At 46.7% G+C, this 13,376-nt stretch overlaps 2 protein-coding genes across 4 annotated transcripts in view; both read right to left on the bottom strand.

The window, feature by feature from the left end:
* LOC308151794 (uncharacterized protein) overlaps window positions 1-6,305 on the bottom strand; it is a gene marked incomplete at both ends in the record, with an annotated part of 46,119 nt that extends 39,814 nt beyond the window's left edge. The window contains one exon of the mRNA XM_080524692.1: window positions 6,245-6,305. Within this exon, the coding sequence (XP_080380818.1) occupies window positions 6,245-6,305 (61 nt within the window). The remainder of the gene's footprint in view (window positions 1-6,244) is intronic.
* Window positions 6,306-7,286: 981 nt separating this feature from the next.
* exoc3 (exocyst complex component 3) overlaps window positions 7,287-13,376 on the bottom strand; it is a 29,625-nt gene continuing 23,535 nt past the window's right edge. For 2 of the 3 annotated variants that reach the window (XM_080524393.1, XM_080524394.1), the window contains exons 11-15: window positions 13,111-13,252; window positions 12,635-12,757; window positions 10,347-10,508; window positions 8,780-8,913; window positions 7,287-8,124 (exon numbers count right to left, since the gene is read on the bottom strand). In XM_080524393.1, the coding sequence (XP_080380519.1) occupies window positions 7,929-8,124; window positions 8,780-8,913; window positions 10,347-10,508; window positions 12,635-12,757; window positions 13,111-13,252 (757 nt within the window). In that variant the 3' untranslated portion in view covers window positions 7,287-7,928. The remainder of the gene's footprint in view (window positions 8,125-8,779; window positions 8,914-10,346; window positions 10,509-12,634; window positions 12,758-13,110; window positions 13,253-13,376) is intronic. The other variant, XM_080524395.1, reaches the window with a different exon arrangement.

Genomic DNA, 13,376 nt, shown 5'->3' with positions numbered 1-13,376 from the left:
AGAGCTCTCAGGTCTTCTGCTAGCAGATCAGCCCAATAGAGCTCTCAGGTCTTCTGCTAGCATATCAGCCCAATAGAGCTCTCAGGTCTTCTGCTAGCATATCAGCCCAATAGAGCTCTCAGGTCTTCTGCTAGCATATCAGCCCAATAGAGCTCTCAGGTCTTCTGCTAGCATATCAGCCCAATAGAGCTCTCAGGTCTTCTGCTAGCATATCAGCCCAATAGAGCTCTCAGGTCTTCTGCTAGCATATCAGCCCAATAGAGCTCTCAGGTATTCTCTGTGTACCACATGTACAAAAGACATTTGGTGAGGCTGCATTCTCATTTTATGCACCAGATTGTGTCTCACTGCCAGTTTACATTAGGGATGCAACCTCAGCACATATGTTCAAGTCAAGACTAAAAACCCATCTTTTAAATATTGCCTTCAAATGACTAAATAATTATATGATGATTATATAACGATTGGAGCACTTTGAGCTGCAACGTTTGCAGGAAAAGCACTATACAAATAAAAGTTATTATTATTATTATTAAAACTTTTTTCAAATAACGCAAAAGCAACTTCACCATCTACAAGTTGGTTTGTATTTCTTACGTATGACATTATGTGCAGGTCAGAATGTTGGTGCATTGTGACATCACTGACACGTCTAGACACTTGAATGTTACAGGAGAACGAAGAGTTGAGTTAGTGATAACAAACATTGTTTGTACATTGTGGAAAGAGCGAAAAGGTTAAAATAAATACAGAAACTGATTGATACCAGTTCCTTCTATGCTGATGGAACACGCTTCCCACTGCTGTCAGGACTGCAGAGTCTCTACCTATCTGCTGTCAGGACTGCAGAGTCTCTACCTATCTGCTGTCAGGACTGCAGAGTCACTACCTATCTGCTGTCAGGACTGCAGAGTCACTACCTATCTGCTGTCAGGACTGTAGAGTCTCTACCTATCTGCTGTCAGGACTGCAGAGTCACTACCTATCTGCTGTCAGGACTGCAGAGTCTCTACCTATCTGCTGTCAGGACTGCAGAGTCTCTACCTATCTGCTGTTAGGACTGCAGAGTCACTACCTGTCTGCTGTCAGGACTGCAGAGTCACTACCTATCTGCTGTCAGGACTGCAGAGTCTCTACCTATCTGCTGTCAGGACTGCAGAGTCTCTACCTATCTGCTGTCAGGACTGCAGAGTCTCTACCTATCTGCTGTCAGGACTGCAGAGTCTCTACCTATCTGCTGTCAGGACTGCAGAGTCTCTACCTATCTGCTGTCAGGACTGCAGAGTCACTACCTATCTGCTGTCAGGACTGCAGAGTCACTACCTAACTGCTGTCAGGACTGTAGAGTCTCTACCTATCTGCTGTCAGGACTGCAGAGTCACTACCTATCTGCTGTCAGGACTGCAGAGTCTCTACCTATCTGCTGTTAGGACTGCAGAGTCACTACCTATCTGCTGTCAGGACTGCAGAGTCTCTACCTATCTGCTGTCAGGACTGCAGAGTCACTACCTATCTGCTGTCAGGACTGCAGAGTCTCCAGGAGGACGACCCCCTGCTGGCGGAAAAGCTGAACTCCTTCTACGCCCGGTTCGACGAGGGGCGAACGGAGGTAACCACAACACAAACACCACTCTCTCCAGCTCTCAGCAGCCTCACCCTCACAGAGCATGAAGTGAGACGCGTGCTGAAGGCGGTGGACCCCAGGAAAGCCTCAGGGCCGGATGGCGTCCTGGGACGGGTGCTGAGGGACTGCGCCGACCAGCTGGCCGGGGTTTTCACCAACATCTTCAACCAGTCCCTGTCCCAGGCCACCATCCCACCCTGCCTGAAAACCTCAACTATCATCCCAGTCCCGAAGAAAAGCACGGTGAGCTGCCTAAACGACTACCGCCCGGTGGCACTCACACCAATCATCATGAAGTGCTTCGAGAAACTAGTCCGGGCCCACATAGTCACACGCCTCCCGCCCAACCTGGATCCATACCAGTTCGCCTACAGAGCCCACAGGTCCACAGAGGACGCCATCGCGACGACTCTCCACTCCACTCTATCCCACCTGGAGAGGGGAAACAGCTACGCGAGACTGCTTTTTGTGGACTTCAGCTCTGCCTTCAACACCATCCTTCCAGACAGGCTAGTGACCAAACTACTAGACCTGGGACTATCACACTCTATACGTGCATGGATCAAGGACTTCCTGTCTGACCGCCCCCAGAGGGTGCGGGTGGGCTCCCACACCTCCACAGCCCTCAGACTCAGCACTGGGTCCCCCCAGGGCTGCGTGCTAAGTCCCATCCTCTACAACCTCTACACCTACGACTTCACCCCCGTCCACCCCAGCAACTCCATCGTAAAGTTTGCAGACGACACCACCGTGGTGGGCTGCATCTCGGGGGGGGGACGAGGCGGCGTACAGGGATGAGGTGGAGCAGCTGGGCAAGCTGTGCAAGGTTAACAACCTGCTGCTGAACCAGTCAAAGACCCAGGAAATCATCGTGGACTTCAGGAGGAAAAAATCTGAGGTCCAGCCCCTGCTCGTCAATGGAGGGAGCGTGGAGAGAGTCTCAACCCTCCGATTCCTGGGGGTGCACATACAGGATGACCTGTCCTGGAAGATCAACACAGCAGCCATCATCAAGAAGGCACAACAGCGGCTCTACTTCCTGAGAGTCCTCAGGAAAGACCACATCGGACAGGAGATGCTGGTGACCTTCTACCGCTGCGCAGTGGAGAGCATCCTCACCTACTGCATCTGCATCTGGTTCTCCAGCTGCACAGCCGCAGAGAGGAATGCGCTACAGAGAGTCGTGAGATCGGCCCAGAAGATCACCGGCGCCCCCCTCCCCTCTCTGGAAGAGCTGTACAACACACGCTGCCTCAGGAAGGCCTCCAAGATCTCCAGAGACCCATCCCACCCTGGGTACGAACACTTTGCTCGGCTGCCCTCGAACAGGCAGTTCAGGACCATCTTCGCAAGGACAAACAGACTGAAGCTCAGCTTCTACCCCAGGGCCATTCAGGCCCTGAATACAGCAAAGACCTAGGTTCTAGGCCCTGGACAATCTAGACAATTTGATGGCAGCTACTAGATTGAAATCAAGTGCAACACTGAAACACAACTGTGAACATTTCAAACCTGCAAACTGCGACACTTTAAATGAATGTGCAATAACACTATGTGCAATATGACAACCCTCGGGTACATAAGGTTCAGAGATAGGAAATGTTAGAATAGGTATAGCATAGCATAGAGTACAGCACAGTGTTTTATTTGTATAGTATAGTATAGTGGATAGTGTACATAGCCTTTATTTTATGTAAACCAGCTCTTTTCCCTTCTTGTTTTAGTTTTTTTTTCCTAGCACCAGGGGAGCCCCCCCTCCCAAATGTTGTTGTTTGGTACCTGTACTATATCAATGACAATAAAGACCATTCATTCATTCATTCATACCTATCTGCTGTCAGGACTGCAGAGTCACTACCTATCTGCTGTCAGGACTGCAGAGTCTCTACCTATCTGCTGTCAGGACTGCAGTCACTACCTACTGCACTTATTATACAGCTCCTTTTTCCAAAGCGCTTTACAACGGCCTCTCATTCACCCATTCACACACACATTCAAACACCAATGGCAGCAAGCTACCATGCAAGGCGCCGGCCGGCCCGCTCATTGGGAGCAATTTGGGGTTCAGTGTCTTGCCCAAGGATAACTCGACGCGTGCCAGCCGGGAATCAAACCACAGAACCACAGACCTTGCGATCGTTAGCCGCCGCCTCTATGCCCTGAGCCACAGCCTCCCCAGCGGTCTCAGCCCGTCTCAAAGCGACTGCGAGGCGCTGGGGTTTGGGTGGATCTCCTCGCGCCTCAGCTGGGCGAAGCGGAAAGGCTTTCCCCACAAGAAACAGACTTTCCCCACAAGTGTCGACCTCGAGAACTTTGTGTCTGGAGGAATCTGGGTGTGAGGGTGAGTGTGGAGCTAATCCCAGACAGGAGGGGTGCGCTAGCTAGACCTACCACCATGCTACCACTGGTGACAGTGACAATACCTCCCCGTTCCTACACACACCATCACATTCCTCTTCTATTTCGGCGCGTTCCCGCGGGGAGATCTAGATGAGCGGTGAAAATGACAAAGGAGATGAACTAGTGTGGAATGTGAACCACCCTAGATTGTGGAATGCAGCCAGTTTACATTAGGGATGCAACCTCAGCAAATATGTTCAAGTCAAGACTAAAAACCCATCTTTTTAATATTGCCTAAAGATTGACTAAATCATGAAATTATGATTATATAATGATTGGAGCACTTTGAGCTGCAACGTTTGCAGGAAAAGCGCTATACAAATAAAAGTTATTTAAGTTATAATTATTATTATTGTCTATTACATTGAAGTTGTTAATTTATGGCGCTGTTTGTTTCAATGACATTTCTCCTTATTCCCCGAGGACGAAATGGTGAGGAATAATGTAACAGCAATGTAACGGTATGTAAGCGGCCTTGGGTTTTATGAAAGGCGCTATACAAATCCAAGTTATTATTATTATTATTATTGTGTATCACATGTATCGTTTTCTAGGTTCCCAGCATTAGACAACATGAGTGATTACATTATGTTGTGCTTCCTTGTATACATAGATACATATATGCTATCTTTGGGACAACTTATTGCATTTGTTATATAGACGTGTTGCTGACATGTTTAACATTACTTTGGAGACAAATAAAAATGTATATTATACAACAGTTAGTTCCGACCAAGTAATTTGATTGGACAAGAGGCATTCCATGAGTGCTGATATACAGTATAACAGCACTGGGACCTTTAACTATATGTATCACTCCGCCGCACAGATGTTCTACTAAATTACCGTTAATTAGACGACATGTTTGTGTTCAGGTTACTAGGCAACAGTCCATTTGAAGTTCAGTTGCGGAACTATTTTTTGTTTATTTTTATGATTAAATAAACAAACAAATCATAATCTGTTGTCACTTATTACTGTTAACTAATAAATCGCGAACTGTTGTATAAAAGCGATATCACACTGGAGGTCATGCTGTTATAGTAGGCCTCGTACCTACGACCGAATCACAGCTGTGCTGATATTCAGTATAACACACTCCCTCTCGTGTGATATTGCTTAAATAATATTAATAAATGTTTCACCTTTTATTTTGGAAGGTTTGAGAGACCTAGAGAGAGTGGCAGCAGGTGTACACAGCCTTCAGAGTATGTATGTGTGTGTGTGTGTGTGTGTGTGTGTGTGTGTGTGTGTGTGTGTGTGTGTGTGTGCATGTGTGTGTGTGTGTGTCTCTGTCTGGGTCTGGTCTAATTCAGGCTGAATACCTATTGTATCTTGTCTTATGACATTAAATAATTCATCCTGTATAGTGTGTAATCAGGGCGCCGTTGAAAAAGTCACCTCAAAGAGGTTTAAAAAATATAATTTGCATTGAGATGCTGCTACTAACATATAAAGCTATAAATGGCACTGCGCCTTCTTATTTAAAGGACCTTCTCGACCCATATGTGCCCTCAAGGGCTCTGCGCTCACAAGGCTCTGCCCTGCTGATTGTTCCTAGAGTCAGGAAAAAGGACAATCGGTGAGCGGGCGTTTTCCTTCCGTGCACCAACTCTCTGGAACCGTCTTCCATTAGACATCAGACAGGCAGAATCAGTGAAAGTGTTCAAAACTAAGTTAAAGACCCAACCTGTTTTCTGTTGTCTATATGTCATAGGCTGTGTATTTGTGCTGTGTAATTATGTGTGTTTTTAAATTGAAATAGTTGTTTTTACCTATTGTATTTGTGCTGCGAAATTGTGTGTTTTTAAATTGAAATTTGTGACTGTGGCTTACCTATTGTAAAGCACTTTGATGTTAAGTGCTATTCAAATAAAGTTATTATTATTGTTATTATTAGATCAATGCAGTTACTGGGAGGGTCAGTTCTCTGTGTGGCCAGCAGGGGGCAGGCTAGTCTACACCAGGAGACGGTGTGTGTGGACGTTGTCCTGGAACGCCTAGTGAACAGCCTCATCTCCAACACTGTCGGTTGGACAGAGAGGGATGAGAGAGGGAAGGATAGAAGGAGAGAGGGATGAGAGGATGGGAGAGGGATGAGAGAAGGAAGGATAGAAGGAGAGGGATGAGAGAAGGAAGGATAGAAGGAGAAACAGTAGTGACAGTAGAAGATATTATGTATATGTATGTGTGTATGTACTGTAGGAACTCACGGCTCACGGCTCTCCAGGAAGTAATCTCTGCTCAGGCCACACCCCCATGGCTCAGGCCACACCCCCATGGCGTGTCAGTCATCCAGGGTTTGGGATCGCTGACGGGTGTGTGTGTGTGTATCCCTCTGTGTGTGTGTGTGTGTATTCCTGTGTGTGTGGGCTCTGATTGGGCCACGGGGGCGTGTGCAACGCCGGTCATGCACACACACACTCACACACATATACGCGCGCGCACGCATGCACGCACGCACGCACGCACGCACGCACGCACGCACACACACACACACACACACACACACACACACACACACACACACACACACACACACACACACCCCGACCCAGGAATGTCAACACCGCTACGGCAAAATCTACAACAGCCAAATATTTATCAGATTAACGACACAAATAACCTCAGAGACCTGAAACTGACCAATCACGTCGCTCCTGAGTGGGTGTTCCTAAGCCGACCGAGGCCCAATGGGAGCGCAGCTCCACAATTGCGAACGGTCACGCAACAGCGCCGGGGGAGGAGGGAGAGATTATCGTCTCCATGGCAACCCTGACACCCCCCCCCCACCCTGCAGCTGTCACATGAGCGCTTCTCTCCACCCGCCACTTGGCTCAAACGCTGTTACCGGGGGCAACAACACTCTGTTACCGGGGCAACAACACTCTGTTACCGGGGGCAACAACACTCTGTTACCGGGGGCAGCAACACTCTGTTACCGGGGGCAACAACACTGTTACCGGGGGCGACAGCGCTGCCTGCTTGTTGTATGGTTGGGTGTGTTAGATCCTAGTGTTTATATTGTAGTTATTGTTTATATAGTTTAGTATTGTTCTGTTGTGAAGGACTGTGCGACCGATCTGTTCATATAAAACATTTGAATGATTGACTGTTTGTTTGTTTGAATGATTGAATGATTGATTGATTGTTTGTTTGTTTGAATGATTGATTGGTTGATTGAGTGATTGATTGATTGTAGAACATCTCAGCAGAAATGAAGACACCAGCAGCAGCTCAGACAGGAAGGCTTTTATTCCACATTCCTCTGACAGATACTCAGAGAGTTACCTTCTCACTGAAACTAGTTCATACAATGTACAAGGCATGGGGGCTGTGTGTGTGTGTGTGTGTGTGTGTGTGTGTGTGTTGGGGGGGGTGGGCTTAAGGTCCCGTCTCAGTAACTGACACATCCTTCAATACATCACTCCTGGAAGTTCATAGGTCTGTCAAGCTGTCAATCACCCACACGGCTATGGCACCTTGTTCAAAGTCCAAAACAATAAACCCCAATAAATCCTGATTGGCTGCAGGATCGATCTAGTCTGTTACAACGCTGCGTTCATGCGATCTCTGAAAAAACTCTGAAGCCCCGAGTTAAAATTCACCTACATTATTGCCGTAGAGCTTCCCCATTGGTTGGTGAAACTCTGGTTTGGTGTTTCTACGGCGACTCTCCAGGTGGGAGCTTCTTCTCTGAGAGCGTGTGAATGCAGCGTTTACTTCTCTGAAAGCATGTGAACACAGCGTTTACTTCTCTGAGAGCGTGTAAAGGCAGCGTTTACTTCTCTGAGAGCGTGTGAAGGCAGCGTTTACTTCTCTGAAAGCGTGTGAACACAGGGTTTACTTCTCTGAGAGCGTGTGAACACAGCGTTTACTTCTCTGAGAGCGTGTGAAGGCAGCGTTACTTCAGCAGCTTGGGCACGCCCATGGAGGACATGGTGGACATGGCCATGGTGGGGACGGTGATGTCTCTGAAGATGGGCTGCGTGACGCCGGCGTACGCCTGCTTGTTCTGGTTCAGCGTCTCTATGATCATCTGCTTCATGTCCCGGCTGGCGTCCCCGCGCACCGCCAACAACGCCACGATGTGCTCCTCCCTACGGGGGCCCGGAGGGGACAAATGGTAAATGGACTGCACTTACATAGCGCCTTTATCCAAAGCGCTTTACAACGGCCTCTCATTCACCCGTTCACACGCACATTCACACACCAATGGCGGCCAAGCTACCATGCAAGGCGCCGGCCAGCTCACTGGGAGCAATTTGGGGTTCAGTGTCTTGCCCAAGGACACTTCGACATGTGGCCAGCCGGGGCTCGAACCGAAAATCTGACAACCTTGCGATCATTAGCGTTTCTTTTTTTATATATATTCTCCTGTAAAAGTAAATAAGTTCAGTGTGGATATGAACTCCATGTTTTAGCTGTTTGACATTAACTGGGACTGAGAATAATGATGCTAAAATCCTGCTAGTTTCTCACCAGGTCAAACTACTAGGTTGTATACTACACACACACATAGTCATAGTGTGTGTGTGTGTGTGTGTGTGTGTGTGTGTGTGTGTGTGTGTGTACCTGATGTCAGGGTATTTAGAGACCAGGGTAGACACCTCCAGGTAGAGCAGTGTGTGTGTGTGTGTGTGTGTGTGTGTGTGTACCTGATGTCAGGGTATTTAGAGACCAGGGTAGACACCTCCAGGTAGAGCAGTGTGTGTGTGTGTGTGTGTGTGTGTGTGTGTGTGTGTGTGTGTGTACCTGATGTCAGGGTACTTAGAGACCAGGGTAGACACCTCCAGGTAGAGCAGTGTGGGGTCGGTCAGCTTGAACACCTCAGCGATGGCAGAGATGGCGTCACACAGACGGTCACAATCATCACCCTGGCCACCAGTCTGACAGAGACACGTTAGAGAGAGAGAGACAGAGAGAGAGAGAGAGAGAGAGAGACAGAGACAGAGAGAGAGAGAGAGAGAGAGAGACACAGAGAGACAGAGAGAGAGAGAGACAGAGAGAGAGAGACAGAGAGACAGAGAGACAGAGAGAGAGAGAGACAGAGAGAGAGACAGAGAGACAGAGAGAGAGAGAGAGAGAGAGACAGAGAGAGACAGGGAGACAGGGAGACAGACCACACGTTAGACCACACCCACACCCACACCCACACACACACCCACCCACACACACACACACACACACACACACACACACACACACACACACACACACACACGCCCGGTTCGAACCCATGTCTTAAAAGAACACTATGATCTGGCGGCAGCGGCTAATACCACTCTGCCATCCTAGTGATCTGATAGTGTGTAGCCTGCTGCTGATATCACCACGGTAGTGAATGTTCATTTATTAAAATATGAACATAAAACAATAAGTAGGGCCTAGTAATAATACTAATAATAATAATAATAATAATAACTTTATTTGTATAGCACTTTTCCTGCAAACTTTGCAGCTCAAAGTCATTGTATAATGACTTAATAAACACACATATAGTCACTGCTTTAATCATTGTATAATCTTAATTTAATTATTTTGTAATTTAAATGCAATATTAAAAGGATGGGTTTTTATAATCTTAATTTAATTATTTAGTCATTTAAAGGCAATATTAAAAAGATGGGTTTTTAGTCTTGACTTGAACATATTTGCTGAGGTTGCATCCCTAATGTAAACTGGCAGTGCATTCCACAATCTGGAGCATAACATGAGAATGCAGCCTCACCAAATCTCTTCTTTTGTACATGTGGTACACAGAGAAAACCAGCGTCAGAAGACCTGAGAGCTCTACCGGGCTGATATGCTAGCAAAAGGTCTTTCAGATATTCTGGTGCTGTGCCAGTGAGAGCTTTATAAACAAGCAGAAGGATCTTGAAATCTATTCTGAACTCAACAGGAAGCCAGTGTAGAGTCTCTAAAATAGGAGTAGTATGACCGACGCATTTAATCTGTCAGCAATTTTTAAGCCTCGTTAATTGTCAGTAATCGGCAGTATTGCCCTTTTCGTCTTCATAAAGCTCCATAAGCAGAGTGCTGTGCTGTCATTTTCCAGTCATAGTATCTTCTTTTCGACTGTTCTGGGCTGCTTACTACTCTGTGTGCCCAAAGCCAGCATATCCAAGCCTGAACTGAGTTCTCATTGATGAGACAAACCTGAATTGGATTATTTAAACGAGGCGAGTCTTAAATCACAATCGAGATTAGCTGGAACCAGGCTTTTTTAACTAACCTCTGATGTAGTTCTCAACGTATGTGGAATACCCCCCTAGATCCCCCCCCCCCCCCCACACACACACACACACACACACACACTGACCGCGGTGAGCTTCCTGAAGAGGAACTTGAACTGCTCCGCCTCCTTGATCATGCGGTCCGCCCCCTCCCGCCTCTCGTCTGGCGTCTTGAAGGTGATCCTCTTCTGCATCACCGCCTTCAGGTACTCAACCACCACCCTGCGATGGGCTTCACTGGTCATCTCCTACAAGGCAAGGCAGATTTGAGTGTCAGCCGCATAGTTGTGGTAGGCAACTTTCTTATGATGTGTCCCAATGGAAGCATGTAGAGATTGAATAGAAGGGGGCCAAGGATTTAATTTGGTCGGACACAAAGTTGCCAATGGAGACATAGTAGCTTCTGTCCTGTAGGTAGGACCTAAACCAGTTTTTAACCTCATAGGAGCCAACGGACCCCCAAGGGGATCCGAAGTGATATAAAGAGTTTACCTCGATCAATTCTCTTCATCGATATCACATTTTTTTCACAACTTTGCATGCTATACGATGCCACCATTTTTTCCCCGAGACGGTAAACACGGCCTAAGTCACATCCAGTTTTCTCCAACTGGAGAATGTGTCATGTCCGGTTTCAACGCCGAATTTCCATACCATTGGTCGGCCAACCCAAAAAAAACCCCCCCCCCAAACAAAAAAAAATAAAATCTGATACATGAGAAAGGTCAAAGGTCAAAGATGGTGCCAAAATATCTCCAAATGGCCTAAACATATAGGTGTCCGCCTAAACATACCTGTACTAAAACAGGTACAAAGTTGCATTTGCTCACATTACTAGCATCGACTTTGGCACAAGTACTAATAGGGGTGTAACGGATCACCTAACTCACGGATCGGATCGTGTCACGGTTTTTGAGTCACGGATCGGATAATTTTTCGGATCAACACAAAACATTTTTGTTTTTATAAAAACTGCTTTTTCCTTGAATTCTGTAAAAGCACCACTTTTACTATGTGACAAAAACCAACAACATTCAAGATGTCAAAACTGGTAATATATATATATATATATATATATATAACATATTCTACACTCAAACATTACATAATTATACTGAAATACACTCAATTTAAATTATAGGAGAGAGGGAGGCGCCTGGTTGCAGCAGTGAGTCACTGGGCTCTTTAAAGCAGATGAATAAACATGTTTTATGCCACTTTTAACTAAATAATAAAGTGAACCCTTATTTTGAACATGGTATGAAAAAAATGCCTACATTATCAGAAGTTGTCGAGCTACCTTTTTCGTGCCTCCGTCATAGTTGACAGAGAAGCCAAAGTGCTCCCATACATGGCATTTAAATGACGAGGGAGGCATTCTGAGTTCTTCTCCGCCGAACAACGTAACATGACACACTTGGGCCGCGTTCGTAAATTCGCTTTGAGAGCGCCGGAGCGCACACTGGGTCCGACGTCATAAAGGGACCAAGTAATTTGATTGGACAAGAGCGCTCAGCGCTCAGATTCCAGAGCGGATTTACGAACGCGGATTTACGAACGCAGCCTTGTTGTTGTGGATTTCCAGCTTCACGTGTAGTGAGCAAACAACGGATTCTTTTTCTTTCGCATTATCAACCTATCATTGCGCTTTAGAGTAAAACAAAGCCCGCAACTGTCGCGTCTATCTTTTCATGGAAACTCGACATTGTGCATTACAAGAGATATTAAGTAAGATATTAAGTAATATTATTACTTGTTAACATTTTGCAATTGATCCGCGGTACACATGCGTTCCGAACCGTGGAGGGCGATCCGAACGGATCACGGAATTTCCGTGATCCGTTACACCCCTAAGTACTAAGCCACCCCTCCTAAATTTCGTTGTTTGGTACCTGTACTGTAGCAATGACAATAAAGTCCATTCATTCATTCATTCATTCATTCATTCATTCATAATAAGACCCTGGAGTACTGATTCCTAGATGATTTGGGCTTGGTTATCAGGTTTCCAAGGTGATATTCACTGTAAAAGCTGTTGTTTTTTTAGGCGGAGACTGAATTTGAGATGTTTTATAATGTTCTAGCTCTATTTGCTCTGACACAGTAACATAGATTTTGATTCTGACACTTCTACAGTCACCCCACAGGTGTTAGCTTTCATTTGATAACAATATCATTATGAAGGCCCTTGTGATTGTGGAGATATTCTATATTCACTGTGGGCATGTCATTTCGAGCAGAAAACCAGAAAAATTAGGTGGATAAGGCAGTGGCAGTTTAAGACAGATCTGCTCTGCTCTCTGATTGGCTCTCTGCTACAGACACAGATCTGTTCTACTCTGTGATTGGCTCCCCCTCCCCTGGCCCCTCCCACCTGGTTGAAGGGTTTCTTGATCTTGGCGAAGTCTTTGAAGTAGTCTTCCACGGTGACGCAGATGGTGTCCACGGCGTGGCCCCCCCCCAGCCACCGCCTGGTCAGCAGCTCACTGAGGTGGCCCTGGACACACACACACACACACACACACACAATTACATTTCATTTCAATTTCATTCATACAATCGATACATTTGACTAAGGAAGTGAATCGTCAATCCACCAGTCGTAGCAGGAAGATTAATCCAGCTCAGGCCACCAGGGGCCATTGGCAGTCTCAGTAGATAGAAGAAGAACATTTATTTGTATTTCTATAGTAGACACTGGGAACACCAGGGTCTTGAGTCTGATGCTAGCTGCTATCGAGAGCCAGTGAAGGGTGCGAAGGAGAGGGGTGACGGAGGAGAATCTGGAGAGGTTGAACACCAGACGAGACACACGTAACATGTAACCACGGTAACCCCCCCCCCCCTCACCTCCAGGTCCAGGAACACCTCGTCCAGCAGGAACTGACACCCCTCAGTAGCCACGTCGTTCAGGGTCTTCTCTATGGCCGCGTCACTCTGGGTGGGCTCGGCCTGGGACCAGTACTTCCTCTTCAGGCTGTTGATGGACTCCCTGGGGGTGTTCCACGTACATTGATTAGTACATTCGCGATTAAACGAGCAACTCTCTCACTGACTCACTGGTTCACTGACTCACTGACTCACTGACTCACTGGTTCCCTGACTCACTGGTTCAC

This window comes from Nansenia antarctica, assembly GCF_963989245.1.
Source record: "Nansenia antarctica genome assembly, chromosome: 2".
NCBI classification, from domain to species: domain Eukaryota; kingdom Metazoa; phylum Chordata; class Actinopteri; order Argentiniformes; family Microstomatidae; genus Nansenia; species Nansenia antarctica.
The sequence above is the reverse complement of the archived record's forward strand: the minus strand, read 5'-3'. Positions and strand labels throughout refer to the sequence as shown.